Here is a 25,728-nt window from a genome sequence, read left to right as displayed (position 1 = left end):
GTTATAAACTTTTTTGCACAGAGGGAACAAGGGTGGGGCCGGGTGGCGCGTTGTGTTTCACCATTTTGTGCTTGATTAGCAGACTAATATTCCGAAAGAGGAGGTCGCACTGGTCGCAGGGATGGATGGATTCGCCGTTGTGGCGGGCGAGATGTTGGGCGAGCTATAAGAGACAAAATTGTGTAATATTCAGTGATGCTATGGGTCTTGAGGAATGTGCTAAATCTACCACATGCAAATGCGATGATTTATTATAAAAATGGGGATTTGGTGTCTCGTATCTTAAATTTTTCAGGAATCAAAAATATATTTGCTAGGGTTTTTGATTTTTCCTGAAAAATTTATACCGGTGCAGACAAGAATTAATAAAATATTAAGATGAAGGAGTCGCAGATGTAGATTTAACATGTCCCCCAAGACGCAGAACGTCACTGGTACTTGAAATGTGAAAATGGCGCATAAAATAGGTACAAATCTCTTCCCCCCGTATGTACATACCTCATTTCCCGTGGGGCAAACTGTCTTGCAAACGGAACAACCAAACGGTCCCGTTCCATGCGTTCTTGTATGAATTTCTAGCAAAACTGGACTCGAATACGATTTTCCACAGGGGCCACACGAATAAATTAGCAACTCTGGGTGCTCGTCCCCTTCATGGCGTCGCATTTGGAATTTCTGCCGCGATGTAAACTCACATCCTTCCACGGTGCATTGATTGACCGATTTCTTCGTCTTATCGTGAAAGTTTTCCATGTGCTTCTTCAACTTATCTTGATCTCCCGGAAGGAATGGATACTCGCAAACTTCACATTTCAACGTCCTCCCACTCTTATCGAATTTCTTGTGTAATTCTTTATGCCGCTCGAACACGACTTTGGACGCAAATTTTTTATCCTCGCAAAGGTCGCATTTCCACTTTTTCTCCAAGTTGGGATCGTCCTCATGCTTTGTAATTATGTGAATCGCCATCCTTTCCGGACTTATCATGGAAAAAGGGCAGAATTCACAGGTAAGTTTCCTCTCTTTGTGGGGCACATGGCTGCGCACATGCATTTGAAATCTGGCCTGGCCGAAATATCTTTTTTTACAGATTGGGCATTCCCGTCCCCGGATTTTCTTGGGGGCTGGGGGTGGCGGGGGCAGGTCAACTTTTCTGGCACGGATTTTCCCATGGGTGACGGATTTATGGGTCAGATAAGCCGATCCGGAGGGACAGGTTATCCCGCAGGTGGGACAGACGACGGAACTTTGCTGATCGTGTAGCATCCGGTGCGTATTGAAGAGTTCGGTCAAAATGAAAACGTCCCCACAAACGGGACAGGTGTGGGTTTGAGGGCGATGTTTTTCTTTGAGGATGTGGGTTCACATATATGCCGGGTTTGTGGTGGAGTATTGGCACTTGAGGGAGAGGGGACAATGGCGTCGAGCAGACCACAGGGGGCTGGGTTCTTGGTTGTTTTGATAGACTTCGAGTTCGTGGGCGAGGTCGTGATTTTTTACGCCTGTATTTATTTAGAAAGTTTGGTAATAAGTAAGCTCAATGGTCAAGTTTGTAGGAAAATATGTCCGATTTTCCAATAATGTACAGGGTGATTTATGTAAATGTCAGGAAAATTGGTCAATGGGAAAAGCCCCTAAATCGACATTAGTTATAAAATTTGGAATTTGAATTAATTATTATCAAAACTGAAGAAATATTTCAGGGGCAAAATTTCGATAACTTATGGAAATTTACGAATTTTTCTGATTGACAAACTTTCCATGTAATTGCGTGCCATTTATACCACCTTGTATGCGGTACAAGTTGTACCGTACAACCTATTTATACACATGGATAAATCAATCTTTTATACGTATTTACCTCGATGATAAAATAAATCCTTCGATTTTTCACCACAAATGTTGCAAACTCCGGATCTGAGGAGTGGGTAGTGTGATTGAGTGGCTGCGAACGCAATCTTAATTTTCTTCGTAGGTATTGGACCAGGGGAAGAACATCGTGACGATCCCCTTGAGCTGTGTATAAGCATTAGTTTAGTAAGTTTAGTTAAATAATTAGTTGTTTTAATTGCTAATTATGATAATATGAATGGATAGACGAACCTTGGATTGACATCATTTTCTAATGGATCACGTCCAAGTTCTCCTTCGTCATCGTCATCTTCGTCCTCTTTTTGGTCAACAATGCGTAATTGTGACCATTCAGCGTCGTCACCTTCACCATCTTGCGGATAATCATCATCTTCCAATATGTTTTGAATATGCCTTTCACATTTCACGGCGATTTCCTCGGACTCCTCATTTTCTTCTTTTATCAAAACTTGACCTACAGAAAGAAGCAGAAATCATATTACGTCATACATATTTGCCTTATTTAACAATTTAAAAAACAATTAATCCATCACCTTCTTTAGATTTTAAATTCTGCTGAATTTTGTCAATTAATGGTGCCAATTTTCCATAAATTTCGCCAACTTGGGAAACAATTAAGGCACACTCGGAACAAAAACCGGTCGTCCCCAGATTCTTCACATCGCCAAGGAGATGATCCCCCACGTCCAAAATTTTAGTGACGAAATTAATCGTTTTCTTAATCGAATCGTCACTTCCTTGTGGTTTCGTAAAAGAAGTTGGAACGTGCGGACAGAAAATGCAACTCTTAACGAGGGACATTATGAATCTTCACTAATTCAAGTAATTAATTATCTGAGATGGGGATTGTAATTTAATTAAAGTGGCAATTAATTATTGCCGACGAAAGTAAATTACATATGTCATATGTAAAAAAACTTGTGTTTATTTTATGTGCGTGAAGTTATCCGAGCATCCGAGCAAGCGGGAACCGATCACAGTTATGTATCCCGATCCGACCGAGGTGAATTATTTTTCATCCGAACAAAGTTTCTGCCAAATGAGCGAATTTGTTTTCATTCTAGCAGCAAATTTTACCACTTATTAAATTTTACCTGGTTTAATTTTTCAAGGGAGACTTATGACTTAGTCGAGGATCATGATTTTAAAAGATTAGGAGGTTCCCCGTGATGAAGTAATAAATATTAGAGGTTGATGAGTTACACTTGTCTAAGAGGAAGTATCATAGGGGTAGATTATTATACTAAAATTGAACAAGATATGTACTGTGTGGGTGGAGCTTAGCTCGTGAAAACCCAGTGTTGCGCCTCAGTTCTCTGTTAAGTGAGGCGCAACACTGGGTTTTTCACGAGCTAAGCTCCACCCACACAGTACATATCTTGTTCAATTTTAGTATAGTACATCTCCAATAAACATCCTTTCATTTGTTACCTTAACCGGGCGCGTAACCGATGCTGCACCCCACACGCAATGACAGTTTTGCAGTTTACTCATTCTACCCTCGGAGCTCTGAAGGCTTAGACTCTTGCAGGTACTCATATCGCTCGGATTTTCACATTTATTTTTCAATTATTTAATGAATTACAATTGATGATTTTACAATTCTTCGCATGAGTTTGAAGGGCGGTTTGACGGATAAATCCCTGTCGACAAACGGAACAAAAGAAAGCCTGGTCAGGATGTTGGCGCACGTGGTGTTCCATCTGAAGAAAAGTGTTGCGGAACACGGCGTAACAAAATTTGCAGACGAACTTCGATTCTGAATTCTATGAAAATATGTACAACAGAAAATCAGATATAGTTTGTCTACACTCTTTAAGTAAACATAATGTTACCATTTTGAAAAGTCAATCTTCTCTAAATTTTTAACTATGTGAACTGTACGAACTCCAGAGTGAGCTTTGTTCTTTGGAAATTTGCAAAAAACTTGGCAAATATTTGTATCACTTTTTGCAAACTCATGATGAGCATGAAATGAAGAGTATGAACACAGATATTCATTAAATAAACCTTATTTCATCCTTCTGAAGGCAATGTTAAGTAAAAGCATTGAAAAAATGCAGGGTTTGGTTTAGACAAATATTTTGGCGAAAACGTGATTTTGCACCTGATGTTAATGACAAAGTTAAAGTTCTACTAAATTATTTGTCAATTAATACTTCGGAAAGAAATCGATTGCTGACCATTGTTACGGTTCCCTTTTACATAAGTGCCCGTACTAATTAATTAAATACAAACTATTTTATTAAGATTGCATTTACTTTTCAAAAAGGTAACATTATTTTTAAGAGTGTAGAGATTTTTGCTGAGAATTTTGAAATATTCCGCGTTACCATTTTTGGTGAGTCGCACCCCTCCAAATGCGTCACCCAGGCAGCCACCGAGTCAATCTTGGCTTCACATCCGTACGGACAGGACGTCTTGTCGGAAAAATGGACCACCTCAACGTGCAGAAGGACCTTCGCGTTTGTGGCGAAGGTTTTCGTGCAGATTTCGCAAGGATAACGTGACCTGTTATTGGGCACTGACAGGCTGTGGCATTGCTGCATGTGCACCCGCAACGTTGCCCCGTGTGTAAACTGCTTCGGACAAAGGGAGCATTTCCGTTTAGTAGCGCCATGAAGGGAGCGCATGTGCAGGTTGAGGTAAGGAATATCTTTCTCGTCGAGAGGGTCACGTCTGTAAAACAATATAAACTTTGTAAATGCTTGGTCACGTTAACAGGTTCGGAACTGAAGCCTAGTATTCAGGACGGATTTTTAAGTAATTCTACAAAAACCGAAGTGCAGTCGATGCCTAATTTTAAAAGGACCTAAGTACACAAAAACATTCTAAAACCACCTGACTGCAATTCTAAAATTATAAATTAATCACTTATTTAAAATCGAACTATAAGCGGAAATTTAGTTTAGAATGTTTTGGCCTGATACGCTCAGTAGTAATGGAAAATATTAAACTTAAAAACCACACTTTCAGGGGGTGTGCTTCTCGGCGGCTATATTCAACTAAATCGAATATTGTGTGAAATATATCTTTTTACTTAGGCCAATGAGCCAATCCCGACAGGTTATTGGAAATTTGAAAAACAAGCTCATGAACGGATCGGGCCAAAATATTTTAATTTCCTCTTATACTGCGATTTTAACGATAAGTAATTAACGCTTCTTAATTTTAGAATTGCAATTAAGTCTTTTTAGAATTAAGCATCGACTGCACCTAGGTCTTTTTAGAATTAAGCATCGACGAAAGCATCATTGAAATTACTTGAATGTGCCTTCAAATCAATTCCAAAATGTTACTTAAGTTTGGTTTTCTCGTTTTTGCCTGAAAAATCCGTCCTGAGTACATACTACATATGTAAATAGGCTCAAAACAGAATAGGTAGATTAAAGGAATTAAATTTAAAAGAAACGAGCGTTATCTTCAATAAGAAATTGCAAACATTGTAGCGATTAAATTTTTAGAGATTAACAAAAACAGACTCAACATAATGTCTCACGAGGGAACCTCTTATAGTGCCCGGAGCTCCCAGCATATCCCGTATGTACATTAGACGCAGTTTTTAATACTAGTATTAAATCATCATAGGACTAGTTAGTCCTATGATGTGACAAAATCTCCGTGTCAAAATGACATTTGGTCAAGCGGTGACGATTTTAGTGACGCGCCGAACGGTCACCTTCTCCCATGATTTCAATAGCGCAGCTACTTTTCGCCACACGCTCCTAATTTTGCTATTGAATTCTTAACTCATTTACTCATTGAGCGCACTGGTACTTAATTTAGCTGTATTTAAAATATAATTACAATTTACTACTCATCAATATTTTTTCCTTTTCGAATTTAAAAGTTACAAAATGTTCACGCGCATTTTTTGAAGAACAAATCCCTCTACTTGTTTAAATTCATAAGAAGTTGCTGTATTTTTTCGCATAGTTTTTAAACTCCAACACATATATTTGAAAGGAAAAAACAATATTGAAAACTTGTAAATAGTAAATAAATTATAATATGTATTACATATTGTAAATATACATAGTTAAATTAGATGCCAGTCTCACCGGTGAATAAATGAGTTGAGATTTCAGTGAGATAAGCGGGGACGTGTAGTGAAGAGGTGACCGGGTACCTCCGCTACCAAAAGCATGGCGAAAATGACCGTTCCGTGCGTCACTAAAATCGTCACCACTGGACCAAATGTCATTTTGACACGGAGATTTTATCACATCATAGGACTAGTATTAAAAACTGCGTGTAATGTATATAGTGGATATGCTGGGAGCTCCGGGCACTATAAAAGGTTCCCTCGTCAGATTTCTTCCTTTAATTAAATAAAATAAAATTGCGGAGAATACAAAACAGACATCAGTATTTCAATTTTTATTTTTTATGGAATTTTACCGGACAACCTTTCAGATTTTTTTTTGCCTCTACATATATTTTTGCTGAACGAGCTGTAAATATGAAAATTTGCACTCACCCCGTCTTCGCCATAGATCCGGCTGTGGAGCAAAATTTAACGTGGGTTTCTAATGCATACATATTTTTCAATGGATTTCGTAATATATAAATCTAGTTACCCTGGGAAATATCGGAATGCAAATTTTTATTCATCATATGCTGGACGAGATGGTCACTGCGCGAGAAATTTATGCCACATTTTTTGCACGGAAATTTTCTGAACGATGGTAAACGAGCTTTGACCTCTAAAAAAAGAGGAATAAGACATTATCCTTATTAATTAGGGTAATTTGGCACGTGCTAAATTACTTAAACTGTGATTAAACCAAAAGTTTTTGCTAATTTTCTAAATCGCGATGAATACATTTGAAACTCACGGGAAGCATGCGCAGCAGCAATGTCCGGGTGAATATTCTTGTTCCTCATGTGACGCACGTGGGCCTTCGACGTGGCAAAGGTGACGTTCGGCTGACAAATGGTGCATACAAATTTCGATTTTTCGGAATTTATAACCTTTCTCGGCGCCGTATTTCCAATGTTTCCAGTTATGGTGCAAAGGTGCCATTTGAGGACAACTTTACGGGTAAATCTTTGCTCACAAATGGGGCACAAGCTCGTGTTTTCGGGATGTACGCGCAGGCGGTGTTCTATCTCCAGGAGCATACTGCGCAACACGGCGGGACAATATTTGCACGCGCTTTCCGATTCTGCACGCTAATATAGAATTTTTAAAAAAAGAATCAGGTTAAGGAGCCGTCCATAAATTACGTAATGAAAGATCGTGTCGTGCTAAGGATAAGATGGTCGGGTGACCTAAACAATTGGCGTCTTTTGATAACCGAATATGTGAACGTTCCCCATCTGAGAATCATTCGGTGGGGTTTACCTATTTTTTCTAGGGCAACAACAACTCCGAGGATTCGGTTCGGGTGGAAATTTCTTCAACCGAAATATATTTTGTCAAAAGAAATATTCAGATTCGGTATTTGTGCAACCGAAATGTCGGAAAAAGTCTCGGATAGAAAATATATATATATTTCCTTCATTTCGGATTTTTTTTTACCATTTTTGGGGAGTCACACCCCTCCAAATGCGTCACCCATTCATCCTCCGAGTCAATCTTGACTTGACATCCGTACGGGCAGGACGTCTTGTCCGGAAAGTGGACGGATTCCACGTGACGCTGCTTGCTCTCCGGGGTGGCCAAGATTTTCGAACATATGGGACAGGAATGACTCGTTTCTTGCTGCGGGGTTGGAACATTGTGCGCTTTGTTCATGTGCCTTTGCAAAAAGGCCAATGTTGAGAAGACTTTCGGACAAAGGGTACACTTCCGGCGGTAAGGGATTCGCCATTCGTGAGATCTGCGATCGTGTTGGCGTACCCCGTCGAGCGAGGTGAAACTCTTGTCACATTTCGGACATGGAAATGGATGGTTCCGTTTTGGAGGGGGGACGGGTCTAGAAAAATATGAGAACTTGATATAAGGGGCCGTCAATGAATTACGTAATGTAAAAAGTCGATACCCCGGATTTAAAAATGGTTCTTTTCAAGGTGAAAAAATCTTTGTAATCAAGCTGAATTAAAGTTGTCGGAAATCAAATTATCCTGTATTAAGGTACTACAAGAGAGTTGGCAGGGAATTAGAATTGAAATTTTCTCAAAAATTATAGTACCAAGAAATTTTGTGCAAATATAAATTTAGTAAAAAATATGCTACTCTAATTATTGGTAAATGTCAATTGACAGTATTTCCCATACTCCGATATTTATGCCAAAATAACTTCCATCTCGGGGGACTTTTTATAAAAATTTACATATTATTGGACAATTTTGACCCTAAATGTGGGAAATACTGGAAAGTGACATTTACCAATAATTAGAGTAGCATATTTTTTACTAAATTTATATTTGCACAAAATTTCTTGGTACTATAATTTCTGAGAAAATTTCAATTTTAGTGGGGGTATAATTCCCTGCCGACTCCCTTCTGGTACGTTAAATCAAGAAGATTCAATTATCAAAAAAAAACACTACAAAATCGAACGTCCATATGTTGCGTGATCAAAAATACGTAACCATTCTCCTTCCCACCCACCAAGCCTAATCATCAGAGTCCGGTTAAATGTGTTGTTAAAAACCCCGAAATATTTATGTAAAATGTTCCTCAAATCGCCAAAATATGTATATAAAAGATATTTTTAATTCGCTCTAAATTACCTCAAATTTAACTTATTTTACTGCAGAAACGAAAAAACGCTTTTACATTTCCAAATGACAGACTAAAAACGTTTCGGTATTACTCCTACGATGATCGGAATTTTTTGTGTATTGTGAATTTCTAAGGTTTCTCTAAAAGAATTTTATTTTCGAAAAAATCGCTGAAATATGTAAAAACATATTTATGAGTATCAAAAAATGCACATTTTCTGCAAAATAGTCGAAATATGTTACCCGATCGGGTTGTTATTGAAAAAGTTTAAAATACATACATAGCCGGACTCTGCTAATCATAGCTTAACATGAGCAAGATAGGTGACCGAAGCCCCCCGCCCCCACGTTTTTGATGACGAAATATATGAACGTCGCCAAACGAGATGCTAGAAAATTGTTGGAAATTTATGTATTCTCACCGCTCATCCTCAGTCTCCTTAAATGCGGCTGTGCAAATAAATTTGTTTAGGATCAGAAGATTTGCATTTTAATATGTTTTTTTTTTAAATCTCACCAGCATGAACCCTCCTGCTGGTCAAGTGTTTTAGGAGGTGGGAATTTTTGAGGAATTTCTTGTTACATATTTTGCACGCAAATTTCCTTGATTCCAAATGAGGTTGAAAGGCTAAATAGTCATAAATGAATAAATACAAAATTCAAATGAGTTCTGTAGTTAAGATTTATCTTAACTTACTATTATAAATAATTATAATTATTTATAATAGTACCTGCAATATCCGCATCGGAAACGTCGGGATGAATGTTCTTGTTCTTCATGTGGCGCTTGTAGGTGTCCCATCTGAGAAATGTGGCGTTGGGGTGACAAATTTTGCACACGTATTTTAGCACGTGGGAATTTGCAACGGCAACGTCAGAGTGGTAATCGTCACTTTCTGGATGGTACGGAGGATCAGACGTGATTTCGCCAAGATCGTCGTCGTCGTGGTCGGAAGTTGGGCCAACTTTTATGGAGAATTCGACATCCTCTTCAAAGCATCCGGTTAATTGGGCTTCGTCATTGGTAGAAATCGTGTCTGCAGGAGAGACATTGTTGGTCGCTATTTCGTGACACAATTCTAAATTAAGCGTTATAAAATCATAAATTAATTTAACCCGATTAGTTGGACAGATTTGCATTTATTTATTTACCACTAATGTTGCCGTTTACTTTTCGCAATTTGTTGAACAATCCGTTCCTGCTGGAGATGACGGCACGGAGCGAAATGGTGATATTTTCAATCTGCGTGGTCAACTTGGCCAACGAAAGGATCGCGGAGGAGCAAATTTTGCAACAAAATATTGGAGGATGATCCTCAGTTTGTAAAATGAGGGAGATTTGCACCTGATTTAGGACGAATTTTGCAAGAATTTCCATTTCTTGGATGGCGATAGGACGCAGATTTGTCCCAGATTCTGAGCAGATCGAACACTTCCTTAATTCTATGTACGGAAATATGTAATTAATTACAGTTTAAAATTTAAACTCTCAAGCAACACGAGTAATAATTGAGTAGATTGTAATTTACCAGAAACTTTGGAGTCATTTCGCACTTTATTGAACAGTCCGTTCCTGCTGGAAATGACGGCACGGAGAGAAAGAGGAATATTTTCGATTTCCGTGGTCAACTTGGCCAACGAGAGGGTTGCAGAGGAACAAGTTTTGCAACAAAATACTGGAGGATGATCTTCAGTTTGTAAAATGAGAGAAATTTGCTCCTGATTTAGCACGAATTTGGCAAGGATTTCCATTTCTTGGACGGCGAGAGCGTGCAGATTTGTCCCAGATTCGGTGCAGATTGAACAAGAGGGCGATGGTATTTCTGGGGATGAGTTGTAATCCTCCTCGAGTTTCAGGGGATGCGTTGGGGGGACAAAATTTGACCTGTGGAGACGGACCGTGGAGGAAAGTAAGTCTCGCAAAATGTGTCCGGTCCCATTTTTCGTAAAAGTAGAAAAACCGTGTTCTTTCGGCATTATCTGTTTAAGAAATGCAATATTTGTTTAGAATTTATATGTATTTATATTTCTTACTTTGTTAAATGTGAGTGGAAGGGAATTGTATATAAATATATCTAGATTTAGGTATTACTACTCTCATTTACTGTAAATGATTTACATATCTACGTAAATAAATACGTATTATGTGTTGAATGACGTGACGAAAGTGAAAATTATGTAACTGTTTGAACTGACTAAATTTTTTGTTTAGATTTACTGATGAAAAACAAAATAATTTAGCAGAGTTTTTCTTTAGTCAGCTGCTGATTCAGCAGTGCTGAATGTGCTCCGGTTTTGAGTGAATTCCGCTATCATGATGCAAGTTGGCCGCCGCCGACGTGCAAGACAGCCGCCGCCGACAACAATGCAAGGCAGCCGCCGCCGACAACAATGCAAGGCAGCCGCCGCCGCTGACATGGATGCAAGATAGCCGCCACCGCCGCCGACAACCAGCATCTCAAATGTCCGCTAAATCTCAAGTGTCCCCAAAATCTCAAATTTCCTAACATCTCGAGGAAAGTACTCTACAAGGCTTGTTTTTCGCCCTGGCTGGAGAACTTTGTTTTTTAAATTGAAAAAATATCATTGGCAACTACTAGCTGCCAATTACTTGTTGGAAAATGTGAAGGTTGATCTCTTGAACACGTGATTGGAGTGACAGGGAAGTGCTGTAAACAATTATTCGCGTGGTGTTATATGTTGTTATTAGGAACTAATTTTAAATAATAATAAAACATAATTATATTTAGTAATTAATATACTAGATTCAAGAATTACCCTGTCGTATGTATTAAATATTAACAAATACAATTTACAAATCTCCAAATAAGGTGACGACAACAGGGTTTAAAAGTCAATCTCGTAAACTTATTTTGAACGTGCTACACTTTATTCGAGCCGTGAAAAAAGAGCCACAATTGTTGGAAAGGACACCGACACAAGTCGCAGTTAAAGCTTTGAATATTGGAATAAATTCATTCTCACAAATATCAAAAACAGGCGTCATGTCACCCAAGAGAAGACCAAGTGGCCTTCCAAAGTTATATTTCAAAGAATTTCACAAAATCTCTATCGCCAACAGCATCAAGGAATTTTACAAAACCGAGTAACTAAATATCAAAATGTTTTCTATAAGAATCCATAGCATACATATAGAATTAATAATGTTTCTTCATGAAAAATTTGCCCAACACTTAACTTAATAAGAGGTAAAATCAAGGAGAGAAGCATTGCCTCCCCCCGACTTTCTCAAGATACATTTTATGGAATTTTTGAAAGAAATGGGAGATGGTTATGGTATATCTTGTAAAACAAGGAAACATCAAGGCATGGCGAAGCAGCATCACCATCCCCGAAACCTGTGATTTACTTGGACGAGTCGTTGATTGGATGCAATGCCGTGGCTGTAAAGGGTTGGGCACGTAAAGTAATGAAGACCAAAAACGAAATGCTGGATCATAAGTTCCCTGTTAAGACTCTTAAACTCAAAGCAAATTACACATTTTAATTAAAGATTTTTGAAAATGTAAGGTTCCAAAGATGGGTTTGTTCCTGGTGCTCTTGTTCTAAAAAACAGCAAACCCACAGATAAAGACCATCACGGGGAAATCGATGTTCCTAATTTTAAGCATTGGTTCGAAACTTTTCTTCACAATATCCCAAGAAGTTCAATTATACTTATGGCTAATGCATCCTACCACTCGATGTCAATTTTACCAAAATTCAACGACAAGGTAGGAGTAATGAAAGATTGGTTGAAGAATAATCTATTATTCCCACCAAAATTAATCAACATAGAAGTCTAGGCCATTGTTAAGGAAGAAAAAAACCCAAGGCATTACATTATCGATCAACTTACAAAAGAGCATGGCCATGAAGTCTTGCGTCTCCCTCCTTATCAACGTGACCTTAACCCTATGTGTAGAACTTGTCTGGGTTCACATTAAACGCCACGTTGCGAAGTATAACTCAACAGGAAAAATTGATGACATAATGTAAATAGCTCAAGAATACATTGAGGCCTATGACCCGGCTGTGTGGGCCAAAGACGTAGATCATGTTAATAAGTAATGTCGTAGTTCACAATACTTTTCGTATGCGTTAAAATAATATATTTTACTATTTCCATTTATTTATGTATAAATACTTTTTGTATTTTTAAAATGCAGTTCATGAAAGTAGAGATGTATGGACATGCAATCATGCAGATGTGGTAATACTTGGTAAGTATGTGGGGTGATCGTCCGGGGTCCTGTGATGGATTGCATTAACCTTACACCAGGTCCTTTTGTGGATGCTTGTTATAATCAAATTATTCGGTTTAATTTAAACTTTGAAGGGTCTGCAACGTTAATCCAAAGTGTTGTTCAACAATTCATAACGAGGCTGTCATGAAGCAGCCTGATATGGACTCGTCAAATTTAGTACTTATTACGCCACGGACAAAAGCAGTAGCTAATGTAGTTCGGAATCGGTCCTACTCTAGTAAACTATTAAAATACCCACAATTTGTGCATGAGTGCTTGCACAGTGTTTGTTCAATTAGACGTACGGAAATCTCTGGAATTTGAAGTTCTGGAACATTCATGTAGCTAATTTTATTTTATTTCCAAATGAATCTTACATTCAATTTTTTTTTGTCTATAGAAAAATTATTGACTGTACTCTTGACTGTGTACTCTTCTTTCACGACATGTAACGACGAGACCACATTAAAAAATTGTAGACACAAATTTCAGGGATTTTTGAGCCTTTACAGTATCTGTGTGAATCGGTAACAATAGGCAACGAGGTTTGTAAAGCTCTCAACAACCTTAAAGTTTGTTCCATTCCTTCCCAGACGTTGGAATTAAGTTACATTTATGGCTTTTATATGCTGCTCATAAGATTAAACATGGTGAGGTCGGTAGCATACCATATCACCTGACCATGTCAAAAACAAAAGCCCCGTAAAAATGCTTCCTCGAAGGGGATGGGTTGCGTGGCTACCGTAATTGGACATTGATTATAGATATTTAATCCCTGTTTTCACTTCCGTCACGAACAAACTTCCGTCACAGACAAATTTACTTCACTTCCGTAGTCAACAGACATTCTCGCTTACAATATAGATTTTAAACAATTGAATTTTTCAGATTTGGTGAAATTTGATAATTTGAGGGACATGTTTTGTTGGTATATGTTTGACAATGTGAGGTTTTTTGAGAATTTGAGATTTTGGTGAAATTAGAGATAATGGGAAATTGGAGTTTTTAGGAAATTTGAGATTTTGGGAAATTTGAGATTTTGGGAGTGGATGGGGGTGGGGGTGGGGGTGGATGGGGGTGAGGTGGATTTGATGGGGGTGGGGGTGGATTTGGGTGGGGGTGGTTTTATAAATGCCGCATCCAAGCATGAATATATTTACCAATCAACCCTGTAGTGGTAAAAATATTAATACTTTAATTGTGAAAAGTGTGCCTTGATGATAAAATTTCATGTTCGAGTTGTTGAAAGTGTGATATGGAAAATTTTTTTCTCGTATGGAAAATTCATACATAAATGAGCTCGGATCCAAAAAACTGTGCACGGATAACTTCATGCACAAGATTTATGTCAAATTAGCATCCTGCATTTCAATAACTAGGTTGCAAAACGAAGACGAGTTTTATGCATATAGCGTCTCGATTAAATAGTCCCGAATTTCTTGAGGTAGTCTTTACTAATTATTGGAAATATTAGTAAATTAATTTGGAACCTTAACCCCAGAAAATCAAATAGGTAGGTATATCCTACAAATATATGTCCATTTTCATAAGCTTCTCCTTATCTCACCTCGCAATGCGATGTTCCCAAATGTCCCACCACTTTCCGCAGGAGCTGTTCGGAAACAAAAAAATGCACATTTGTCATTTTTAGTGAGGCAAATACCTAACAGCGAAAAATTACTAAGTATGCATTTACCCCACCCCCAAAACCTGATTCTATATCTCGGCCATTTTTGAAAAGATTTTGATGACATTTTGCACAGATCATGGTTGCGGAATTTAGAAACAAGATGCTGGTCGATTTATTCGAGTGAAATTTTAAAAATAATTGCGACGAACTTATTTTTAAATGACAATAACTTGAAATCACAATATTTGATTTTATATACTTTCCATACAAAATATGTACCAGTATATTTAACTATAAATATACAAGGTGATTAAAATGTAACGCTACAAATTGGAAATTTACGAATTTTATCCATTGATAAATTTTCCATATATGTACATATTATATGTACATATGTACAGATCTTTTTAACTGATTGCGGTTAATTTTGTGTCAGGGACCCGTGCATGTATGCATTTCCACCTTTCCTACTATATATTTATTTAGTCATAGATCCCTTGATGTCTCCTCCACCTTAGGGGCCGTACATAAAGCACTTGATCGATTTTCGGAGAATTTTTCTACCCTTACCCCCCTCCCCCTCCCCCCAGTAACTTACATATATGCACCATGCTATAAATAACATAACAAGGATATATGTAAGTCCTTGATCCTTATCCATCTCAAACCGATCACATCCTTTCTGCACAACGCCTTATAAGCAAATAGACTCAATTTAATGCGAGAATTGCATGACATAGGGTCCACATTAAAAATAACCCCTTGGTTCCATCTTATGTCACAGGGAACGTCCATATATTACGTCATGATTTTAGTGTATAGGGTGGTTTAGGTCTTTCCATTGTTAAAATTCCATATCTTTTAATGTTTACACGCTAGGTGGGTGGGTGCTAAAATTTAGAATTTTTGATGACATAATATATGGATGGCCCCCAGGACTCCTGCTCCTTTCACTCATAAACGTTAGTTTGGGCGCATGTTTTTCGTCGGGAAATAATTTTTCTTGAAACAAATAATAAATTTTTCCATTTTACATTGGCTCTACGAATTAATTAATATTTTGAAATTTAGTTCAAACTAAAATTTTTCCTTAATTTCTTCACCATAATTGTGAGCTGGATTATAGAAAGAAACCATGTCAAAATCTGTTCCACAAGGTGACAAAGTAAGTTAATTAATTCGATATTTAACAACTTTATAACACGGATGGTCAAAATACTTTGTGAAAATACAGTATTTTGAGCTCGGTTCGTACCAGGATTTAGATTGCAGGGGCTGTAGTGTTGCACCCACACAAAGACCAAATCTACGTGGAAAAGGCAACAATCTTACGAAAATTCAGGTTTTGTGAAGAAATTAACTTTTTATCGATGTCAACATATATTTTTCCACGACTCTTAAAGAACAGTATTTTGCCAGCGAGAAAAATTTAATTTCATCACAATCCCTGTATTTTTGATTGAATTTTGCCTTTTCCACGTGGATTTTCTTCTTTTTGTGGGTGTAACAGCCCCAGGAAATCAAACCCTGGCAACAATCCAAGCTCAAAATAGTGTATTTTGACAAAGTATTTTAGCCATGCCTGCTTTTTAGCTACAAGTTTGGTATGTAACAAATGGCAGCAGAAGAGGAGTACGCCCTTGTCTGGAATGTTTATTCCGGTTTTATGGGTTCAGTGGCAAACCGTCAATCCATCATGTTCCTGGCTGGCCGGAGTTTCGACATATTGTCAAAATGGGAATTTTCCTTCATTTCGCATGGAACCCTGCAGCATTCCCTGGCCTTCAAATTGATCGAGTATAACGGGAGCGAAGAGATTTTTGCCAAGGTGGATATTTCCGTGAAGAAGAATGAAGTTACGAAGGGGGAGTGTAGTAAGGAAATTAGTTTATTCTTATACATCTAATCAACTTTTGAATTGGGGTAACACTTAGAAATCCGTGGATTGGGGTCGGATTGTATATTTTCTGATTTATGGGCCAGCTTACCCCTGATTTAGGATCTGAAATCTGGAATCCGACGGATTAATACTAATTCTCCGGATATTGTGTGATCGGATCGGTTGAGCCCGATATCAGTTGGATAATCCGTCGCCCGATTTGATTGTATAGGATGTTTCTTTTAATCCGAAAACGGATCGGATCGGATTTTTTTAATCCGAAAGCGGATCGGATCGGATGTTTTACGGGTATTTTGAAGATTCAAAGATTCGATCGCTCGGAGATGATCAGAATAAAATTTGTCGCCCTTTGCGAAGCTAAATACTCCTACAGTTCTTAATATTTGGTTCATTTGGATATCCGTTTTTAGATACAGTAATCCATATTTTTTAATAAAAGCGGATCGGATTAGATCGGATATTCTTAAGAATCCGAAAAAGGGGTCGAACTAGATCGGATACTTTTGTAATCCGACAAACTGATCTAATATTTTTCAAATACGAAAAGTGACTCGAACCGAAGATTTTCAAATCCGAAAATCGGATCCGATTTCTGAAAATACTTATCCGACTCAACTCTGTATCGGCTCGCATATTTCTTTATCAGACATCCGATCCGAACCCTCGCCCGATCCGTCTGATTGCTCCAGTCACAGTAATTTCCCTTCTTTCTCAGAAATTCCCTATCGCCGCTACACTCCTGGACAACATGTGGACTGCTCCTTTTCCGAGAATAATGTACTTGGCCAGAATTTTGCTTTAAGGAGGATAACGCAGCCCACACGTTTGGATAATCTCATTTTGAGCGACCAGTCCGAGCTTCACCTCAAGGTCAAAATTGGGGTGAAGGTTCTGGCCCCCACGCCCAACCTTGTGAGACGTAAATATTCCCACATTCCTAAAACATTGATGCTCGCCATGCTCGAGAATCGTGACAAGGGCGCGGATGTCAGTTTCGTGACGAGCGATGGTCAAGAAATTGTGGCACATAGGAACATCCTGTCAGCCCAGAGTGACGTGTTCAAAACGATGCTTGCCACTGACATGACAGAAAAGATGACCGGCGTCGTGCAGCTGGTCGATGTGACCGGGGCAGGATTGAAGATTTGTTTCAAATTTTTGTACACGGGGGAGCTTGACGAAAAGTGGGGGGAGTGTTGGGTCGATGGGAGAAAGGTTAGCATCAAGGTTTGACTATATTCTTTTTGAAGAATTCTTAGACAGGGTCATGGCGCATCAAAATTTCTTTCAAAATCCAATTTAAAAATCCAATTTTCTTAAGATTTGAAAGTTGTTTGCTGATATCCATTATTTTTCCTGGGAGGGTTTGCTTTACAAGAGAAATCAAATACTTCATTTATTAAGCATCATAAAATGCATGATTTTAGTTTAATTGATAATTGCGATATTTATGATGCCATTAAATTAGGATCTATTTCGAAACCGGTATCTAATTTTATTCATCTAAGGAAAACTTTATCTTTCTTGGCAACCAAACACTCCCAGTAAAAATGCTTAGCATGTATTCGAAAAACTTAGAATCTATAGCAAAATTTTGAGAAATTTTTGAACTGACATGACCCTCGGTAAAAATTCCACAGAGATACAGTCAAAGGAGCCTGGTTAGGATCATGAATAAATTATCGTTTGGAATAAAATTGTAACCACCCTGGTGCACATTTTCAGTACCAGATTGCTCCCTTGAAGGACATTTGCGACCTTCTATTTGTGACGCTGATTACATGGGAAAATTGCATTCAACTTCTTGACGTGGGAAGATTGCATTCATTCACGAACACGATTCGAAAATTTATGGAGAGGTTGATAGGAGAGATAAAATATGTAATTTATTATGTTTCATACATTAATTAAATTTTATTTTTTTAGTGACCCTAAAAAATTGTTCCAGCTTACACTTGGATCTCCAGCAATGAAGAAGGGAGAATATTTAATTGAAGTTCTATCTACAGCGGATTAATATGAGGAAAAATTTATACGTTTACTTAATTCGGCAGGATTTTTGTATGACATTTTCTTTGGCAAAATATAAAAATAAAAAATAAATAAATAAAATCAAAATACAAAATCAAAATACAAAATATTCTTTAGAAAAATATTACTTATATATTATCCGGACCACGTAAGAGCAGCACAGCGAGCAGACAAATGTGCAGTGGGTTTCTTTGCTTCCCGTAAGATTTGGCGTGGAGGCTCGCTCATGAATGTCCTCACTACTATCCCCGTACTTCGGCTTTGCACCTGATTTGCATAAATCTGCTCGCACAAGTTCTTGTAGCCGTCGCCCACACTATTTTGAATGACGCGTGCGGGAACTGGTGTAAACATGTGGTTTTTAGTAAACATGCACAACGAAATAATTTGTACATTATAAAATTGTAAAAATTTAAATACCTAATTGCAAATAGTAATACTGTCACCATGAGCATTAGGAGAGTAACAAGAGTTAATAAACCGTCAAAAAATATATCTGGAGTAGTAAAAAACGTGCACGAGTTTGTGCAAACTTTACAAAATTACTTTAAATACAATGTGAAAGTGTTAAACCAGTTCAAGCTAGAAAATGTAGCAAAAAAAGTGGCAGGGTTGTGTAACGTTTCAAAACGAACAGTGCACACAATTATGAAGAACGCGAGTAATAAAGAGAATAACAAAGAAATTCAAACTGATAATACACCAAGGAAACCACTTTATCAATGTGATGAGTTTTCGACCTCAATGATTCGTCGTGTTACTCAAGACTTCTATTCACGTAAAGAATATCCAAGTGTGAACTCCCTCTGGCAAACATGTCGCAATAATGAATATTTTCCTAAAATTAGCGAATCATTGTTTCGAAAGTGGCTGGTGACAAAATGTAGCTTCAAATATCGACTAATAAATAAAAAACCTGTTTATCTTGAACGTACGGACATAGTTGCCCAAAGAGAAAACTACCTTAGGAAAATTCGGCAATATAGAGCAGAAAATAGAAAAATTTATTTCTCCGACGAGACGTGGGCTTCTCCCGATAATACGAGAAAATATTGCTGGGAAATGCTGCTAACAAACCGTGAACGGCAAGAAATGGACCAGTTTTGGAGTGGCATGATTTTGCAGGACATGAATAACTGGACAGGTCTGATCTTTATTTCATTGTACTAAAGTAAACCTCGTGTTAGCAGAATCTAACTATAACATGTTTAAACGTTTTTATTCAGGAGGATTTCTGGTAAAATCTGGAAACGGCAGAGTCATCATTAACCACATAGGATCCGAGGATGGGTTTCTGACGGATGGGGACGATATTTTTATTTCAAAAAAGGACGTTAAAGATTATCACGGTAATATGGACCATGTCAGATATTTGACGTGGTTTGAAAAGATCCTGAGTCTCGTGCCACCAAAATCGGTCTTAGTTCTAGATCAGGCTCCCTACCACCGCAAAAGGGTACATTTTGAATTCAATGTTGTAATTTCAAAATCGTAGTAAGATTGTTTTACTATAGGTTGAAGGAACGCTAATGCCGAACATGGCCTGGCTGAAGCAGAAAATTGTTGATTGGGTTGTTCAACATGACATTCGTCTGCCCGAAGGAGTTGAAAGTTTCCATAAACTTACCAAATCATCACTAATCGAACTGGCAAAATCAAAACCCGTGAAACCCAAATTTATCGTGGAGAAACTTGCAGAAGAAAGCAACAAGGATATAAAAATACTCTGGCTTCCACCTGCTCACTGCGAGTTTAACCCGATTGAATTAATCTGGGCAATTGTCAAGGGCTATATCGCTAAACATAATCCAGGCAATAATTTGAACGGAATATATGAATTGTCGAAGAAAGCGGTATCAAATATAACACCTGAAATGTGGAGGAATTGCGTCCATCATTCTATAAAATATGAAGACAAAATGTGGGAAAGGGATAGATTGATGGACAATTTCTTAGATTCACCTGCAACGAACTTGATGACGCCCATAATTATTCCTATTCGTGAAGATGACTCATCAGACTCAGAATATCATACTGAATCTGATGATTTGGAAAGCGAGGACGGGGACTTAGAATTTTTCGATAGCTAATTTCAATATGTAAGTCACTAGCTCACCACCAACATTATTCACTACAAAAATATTAGTAATAATCTATTACCCAATATTAATTGATGATGTACATATGTAGGTGAAGGAAGATACGAAACAGTTGCAAATCGTGGCCAATTATCATTCTTACAGTGCTACTTCCTTTCGCATCACTCTCTGGGAAGGCGATGGTGGTCAATTATAGTTGACAGTAATGTCATTTAGTTAAATAAGTTTAATGATTAAATTTTGCTGGACACGTGCAATTTGCTTCCATGGTGGTGCTCATGATCTGAAAAAGTCTTAGGTAACTAATTAAAGTATAATATGAACATATCGTGTTTTGATTTCTAAATATTTAATCCCTGATGATGACACGAGTGCAGTATCGAAAACTTGGGAAATAAATTCAATTTCTTCCTTCAATCATGTCATCTTCTCTTTAAATTATAATACGAATGTGTTTATCTCTTCTCTTGTAAATTATCTGCATTTAATATGATACATATCCATATATCCGTCATCGTTTTACTAAATAGCTTACCATATTTGATACGTGCATTCCGTAGTTAAAAATCTTACATTTCATGTACACATTCGTGGAAGTCATAGAGTCTCACTTGTCCCCATCTCGGGCGACGGCTACAAGAACTTGTGCGAGCAGATTTATGCAAATGAGGTGCAAAGCCGAAGTACGGGGATAGTATGTCACACCATGACAAAAACCTTGCACATTTGTCTGCTCTCAGTGCTGCTCTTACGTGGTCCGGATAATACCGACGGGGCTCCGGTATAACATTTTGAGAATTGTTACACGATTGAGAAATTTAAATAGTTATGTACATCCATGTACTAGGTGGCTCTTGCTAAGTGTTAGTAGAAAAAAACGCTGTAGCTTCAACAGTTTTTATGCTACAAATTTCTAGTAAATTTTAATGGAAAGCCAGTTAATTTATGAATAGAAAACAATTGTTAGAAAACAATTTTCGAAATTTCCTCCTCCTGCATTAATGAAGAGATGAGGACGCGGCTTCGAGTGCCCGACTGAAGCACGCACTGAATCCGTGGACAATTTGTTCCGTTCCGTGGTTAAAAAAATTGTTAAGCCTCCACAGTTCAATGAGGCTTACAACACATATTTGCACCTAACTTTCACCGTTTTTAATAATCCAGGGATCTAAATCCAAAAAGGAGGATGATAATTCCAAAGTGGAGATAAACTCTACTTTGGAACTTGTATTTTTAACCACGCTTGCATCATTTTTGGCACTATAAGCTTGAGCTGAGTCCTGGTGAGAGGTCCAATCGATTCCATTAAGTTGAATCTAACTTAGGGGATGTTCCACGGCCTCGAAAACATGTTTTTAGAAATTTGATCCCCCCACCTTCACCCCATTTTCAACCAAATGTAGAGAAATTGCCCCAATTAGCTCTCATCTGCCAAAACCTGCAGATTCTGCCAAAGAATTTTAAAAAATTCTTCCGCAGTGAAAATCTCCTCATCTGTAAACAATATCCTCTTCACTTTTTTGGAGCGTACCGCTTCTAGAGAGCCCCGGATTTATTTAATCTGGTTTTCTGAAGGGGGTGGTCAGCATACATCAAGTTCAACGTTTCAAAGCCCTAGCTTCAATTTGAGCGCTCGTTAGATAATTTGCGCCGACACTGACAGCTGTGAGGCTATTTTCCGTTAGAATCTCCAAAAATTTCGTCGGATTCTGGTTTTCAGTGACGTGACGATGGGTGTGGTCTTTGGAGGTTTTAAAAAATTCTTCTTCGACTGTTCTTAGTCGACCCGATCCCCATGAACGTTTCTATAGTTCGTTGGACAAAATTAAAATGTATGTTCGATTTCTGTCACACTTTTCAAATTCGCTATTTCTGTTCCCATTTTTTTGGTGAAAAATTATCGTCGCCCGCGTCGCTTTAATATTTGCTCTGTTGATATGCTTTGTAATATTTAAAAAAAATGATAAGTATTTTTTATGGAACATCGCACGAGGAATTCAATGTACTTATCAGATTTTCATTATCTCCGGCGGTTTTAAAGTTATTAGCTACTAACCACTAGCCTGGGCCCAGTATGTGGGTAACTACTTGATGATCCAGGGATCATTTTCAAATTGACTTTATGCATTTATTTAAATTTTAGCTAAATTTGTAGCTGCCAAATTTAATACAGATTGGAGAATTGTCGTTTAATTCGACGTACTTAAGTATATTATAGATACGAATAATTATGTTAACAAAAAGTCTTTGTTTAATTTACATTAATTTTTAAATTTAGAACTATGTATCTAATGTATGATAAAGTTTTAATGACTGGCTTCAACAATTTAAATGATTCAGTCTTATATTATTGTTCGTAATTAAACAATTTTGCTAAAAATCAAATTTCTCTCGGATTTTGAAAATCCTAGTACTCGCACATAGTTGTATTATAATATCCAACATTAAACTCAATTTTTTAAAATTTTTAGTATTTAAAAAATTTAAATTCTTAATGAGCATGAATTTAGTGATAATGCTATGCAATGATAATATGTTGTCAGGCCTGCCACGTACAAATTGTCATGCAATGATTACCATGAAACGATTTCCAGGTGCAAATGAGCAGGTACTTCTCTCTGCAATCCCAACATTTTATGAAGCATGTTATGCAGCTGGCTTGTAGAGAAGTAAAGAAGCCGTCATGAAATTAGTGTCACATAAATGTTCCTCTATTAAACATTGGTAGGATTCCTTAGTTCATAATTTATATTTTCCCTGAGGAATGACCAAATTAGCGAACAATTTTGTACGTTATTTCGGGGCAAATCTTGCCCTCCTTGGTGGGTGGACCGCACTGCATTATTTTGCACGAATCCACCCACCATGTCGACCAACTGTTTTATAAAACTTTGCTTGATTCTTATTGTATGTAGGCCGAGCATTGGTGTGGATTTCCGGTAAAATGGCAGGTCATGGACACTCTAAATAAAATCATTACCAAATCATTACCAAAATGCACACGTATATGACTGCAGAAACGGTAATAATAACCACCGGCTGGTAAAAAAATTGATTGAACCCGAAGTGGTAATAAAGAACACTTTTCGGGATAAAATTAACACCATGATGTATGACAGATGTACTACAATATGTTGTAAAATGTCTACCGCCAGGTAATAAACCGTACCACTTTGTATATGGTGTGCTATTCATACCGGTATTAATGCTTTGCATTACGTATACCCCATTACTACCAAATGTTGTGCAGATTTCCACCGAAAAGAATAGATTTTTTGCTTTTCTTTACAATAATCTTTTAATCAATTATATTCGTTGTAAAATCATTTTAAAACATACTTACATAATTACAAAATTTAAGAATAATGCAAACTATTGAGTTACATACATACATATACATATTTACATATTTATTCTTCTATTCCCCCTTCAAATTCTGATAAATCGTCGATTTTGGATGAGTCCACATCGGTTGACGTCATCAAATAAAATGTCCTGCAGATTAAAAATTCACAATTTTTAGAAACTCTCAATACAAGAGCAAATTTAAATAATTCACGAAATTTTCACTCACCAGACCGTCCCCTGACTTAGAACATCTCAATGAAGGCAGTAGCTTAATTATTACAGCTGTTAAGTGTTTCTGGTCGGAGGTTGTAGGAGAACGTCTGAAATTTAATTGGTCAAATTAAATATATTATTAAATATTAAGAATTCTTAAGCGTCTCAAACTTTCACCTCAATTACATAACTACGCAACCAATTCATTAACTAAAGTTGTCGACGACGGTTTATCGAAGCAGTTTTTCTGATTGCACTCTGCTACTAAACGGAAATTTCGGCGCTCTCAGTCGTTGCAGCGTTTACAATCTTCAAAAATTAAAAATAATTTTATATAATTATTTTCGGATTTCGGATATCTAAGAATATCATTAAATGATTGTAACCTGACTGAAAATATCAACCTCATTGGAAATTTGGGTTTTTCGGAAACCATTACTGGATATCGACGTCTCATCAGGACGTGCAACTAGAAAGATATAATATGTTGCAGACTAGAAATAATTTAAGCTTAATAAATTACTGACCGTAAATTATTGATGAAACTGGACAGGCCGGATCCAATTTTACTTCGGTTTGTATTTCGCCTTTGACAAAGAATTCAAAGTTTTGGGTTATAAGGTTTTCAGCAAGGATAGGAATACTTCGTCGTCGATCTCCGCCCCCTTGGTCGTCTTGCAGAAAAATCTCTGCTCCGATTTCCAACTCAAATTTTCGTTTCACTGAAAAAATAAACATAAGGTTGTTATTTACTCGTTCCTATTAAGATGGTGCTCGATCACCATCTTGATAAGGAACCTACCTATGATAATTTTATACTTACCTGTTTCCTAAAATCCTATTTAATTTCCAAAAGTTTTTATCAGTTTTTCCCACATGCAGAATTTGGAATTGGACACGGGGATTATTTCGGCATGTTGACTTGAGTTGAGCTGAGCGGAAACTAAAACTGAAAAAAGCGCCGCTGCGTAGCGTCTCACAATTCATACAAAATGTATTAAAATTCTTACCTCTGTGGTAATAAACTACACCAAAATGTAGATCTCATCAGCACCACAACGGAAAAAATTTGTACTGCACTTGATTAAAATTATGGTAAAGAGTGCTATATAAGTTTGAACGACATTATTACCAGCTGGTAGAAATTTATTACCAAAATTATAAAGATAGCTTAAAATATTGCGGTGGAAGGCTAGTTACCCGTTTGGTATTGATACGGTAATAATCCCGTATACTTTTGTAGGACGCGTAATTACCAAGGACTCGGTAAAGACGCTTATTAGGAATTCTTTACCAAGTTGCTAAGAGTGGAAGTATTTGCCTTCTTATTTCTACACACAACTTTGAAAGGTCGCGGCCAACTGCCTCCGCCGGAATTATTCTCCATCCCTTTTCAAACGTATGGTCCGTAATCATCCGCCACCGATACCCCGGCTTGGGCTAGTATTTAAATTTGTGTAATTAATAAAATTCTAGGGATTTAATTTAATGTTACAAAAACTAACGTTCAATTGAATCCATTACCTCAATAGGGTCATTAATTACTTGAAGCATGATATCTGGAAAATTTCTAAATTTTTTAACCTTGATCGACATTATGCCAGTGCTGGATGGAATATATAAAAGGTGAAACCAGAGGTGGGAAAAATATTTTGTTAAAATACAGTATTTTGCACTAAGTAATTCCAAGGGTTTGGAGTTCCAGAGTTGTTATAC

General features: G+C 37.3%; 3 protein-coding genes and 1 long non-coding RNA gene across 5 annotated transcripts; 1 reads left to right on the top strand and 3 right to left on the bottom strand.

Moving 5' to 3' along the window:
- Position 1: 1 nt before the first annotated feature.
- On the bottom strand, positions 2 to 969 carry LOC118437741 (PR domain zinc finger protein 5-like). The gene is made up of 2 exons (XM_035857063.1): positions 499 to 969; positions 2 to 163 (listed from the first exon to the last, which is right to left on the bottom strand). Exons 1-2 carry the CDS (start codon positions 967 to 969, stop codon positions 2 to 4), a joined length of 633 nt encoding a protein of 210 aa, XP_035712956.1.
- A 322-nt stretch (positions 970 to 1,291) lies between these two features.
- Positions 1,292 to 10,837, bottom strand: LOC110856519 (zinc finger protein Xfin). 2 transcript variants are annotated; one of them, XM_022105002.2, is made up of 17 exons: positions 10,637 to 10,837; positions 10,074 to 10,524; positions 9,697 to 9,987; positions 9,276 to 9,623; positions 9,062 to 9,172; positions 8,967 to 8,994; positions 7,397 to 7,793; positions 6,711 to 7,047; positions 6,453 to 6,578; positions 6,353 to 6,374; positions 4,206 to 4,551; positions 3,304 to 3,638; positions 2,967 to 3,081; positions 2,406 to 2,904; positions 2,104 to 2,326; positions 1,862 to 2,016; positions 1,292 to 1,502 (listed from the first exon to the last, which is right to left on the bottom strand). In XM_022105002.2, the coding sequence occupies exons 1-12, from the start codon at positions 10,643 to 10,645 to the stop codon at positions 3,438 to 3,440; spliced, it is 2,667 nt and encodes an 888-aa protein (XP_021960694.1). In that variant the 5' UTR covers positions 10,646 to 10,837; the 3' UTR covers positions 1,292 to 1,502; positions 1,862 to 2,016; positions 2,104 to 2,326; positions 2,406 to 2,904; positions 2,967 to 3,081; positions 3,304 to 3,437. The 2 variants fall into 2 exon arrangements, with proteins under 2 accessions (XP_021960694.1, XP_021960695.1); XM_022105003.2 differs by having other exon boundaries at positions 10,650 to 10,837.
- Positions 10,838 to 18,685: 7,848 nt separating this feature from the next.
- On the top strand, positions 18,686 to 20,868 carry LOC110856616. Its single transcript, XM_035857201.1, has 4 exons — positions 18,686 to 19,496; positions 19,579 to 19,808; positions 19,867 to 20,451; positions 20,543 to 20,868. Exons 1-3 carry the CDS (start codon positions 18,800 to 18,802, stop codon positions 20,440 to 20,442), a joined length of 1,503 nt encoding a protein of 500 aa, XP_035713094.1. The 5' UTR covers positions 18,686 to 18,799; the 3' UTR covers positions 20,443 to 20,451; positions 20,543 to 20,868.
- Positions 20,869 to 24,162: 3,294 nt separating this feature from the next.
- On the bottom strand, positions 24,163 to 25,242 carry LOC118437812. Its single transcript, XR_004836379.1, has 4 exons — positions 24,836 to 25,242; positions 24,540 to 24,734; positions 24,399 to 24,481; positions 24,163 to 24,321 (listed from the first exon to the last, which is right to left on the bottom strand). It is a non-coding gene; the product is annotated as an uncharacterized LOC118437812 (long non-coding RNA).
- Positions 25,243 to 25,728: the final 486 nt, after the last annotated feature.

This window comes from Folsomia candida, unplaced genomic scaffold (assembly GCF_002217175.1).
Source record: "Folsomia candida strain VU population unplaced genomic scaffold, ASM221717v1 Fcan01_Sc016, whole genome shotgun sequence".
NCBI classification, from domain to species: domain Eukaryota; kingdom Metazoa; phylum Arthropoda; class Collembola; order Entomobryomorpha; family Isotomidae; genus Folsomia; species Folsomia candida.
The sequence above is the reverse complement of the archived record's forward strand: the minus strand, read 5'-3'. Positions and strand labels throughout refer to the sequence as shown.

What these genes read in the sequence shown, in the direction of transcription:
- LOC110856616 (XM_035857201.1), top strand. Translation starts at nt 18,800, where the DNA reads ATGAGCATTAGGAGAGTAACAAGAGTTAATAAACCGTCAAAAAATATA. An exon ending in GGACATGAATAACTGGACAG is followed by an intron (nt 19,497 to 19,578) that starts GTCTGATCTTTA and finishes GTTTTTATTCAG; the next exon opens with GAGGATTTCTGGTAAAATCT. An exon ending in CTCCCTACCACCGCAAAAGG is followed by an intron (nt 19,809 to 19,866) that starts GTACATTTTGAA and finishes GTTTTACTATAG; the next exon opens with GTTGAAGGAACGCTAATGCC.
- LOC110856519 (XM_022105002.2), bottom strand. An exon ending in AGTAAACGGCAACATTAGTG is followed by an intron (nt 9,624 to 9,696) that starts GTAAATAAATAA and finishes CGCTTAATTTAG; the next exon opens with AATTGTGTCACGAAATAGCG. An exon ending in TGCTGCTGCGCATGCTTCCC is followed by an intron (nt 6,579 to 6,710) that starts GTGAGTTTCAAA and finishes CTCTTTTTTTAG; the next exon opens with AGGTCAAAGCTCGTTTACCA.
- LOC118437741 (XM_035857063.1), bottom strand. Translation starts at nt 969, where the DNA reads ATGGCGATTCACATAATTACAAAGCATGAGGACGATCCCAACTTGGAG. An exon ending in TTTGCCCCACGGGAAATGAG is followed by an intron (nt 164 to 498) that starts GTATGTACATAC and finishes TGTCTCTTATAG; the next exon opens with CTCGCCCAACATCTCGCCCG.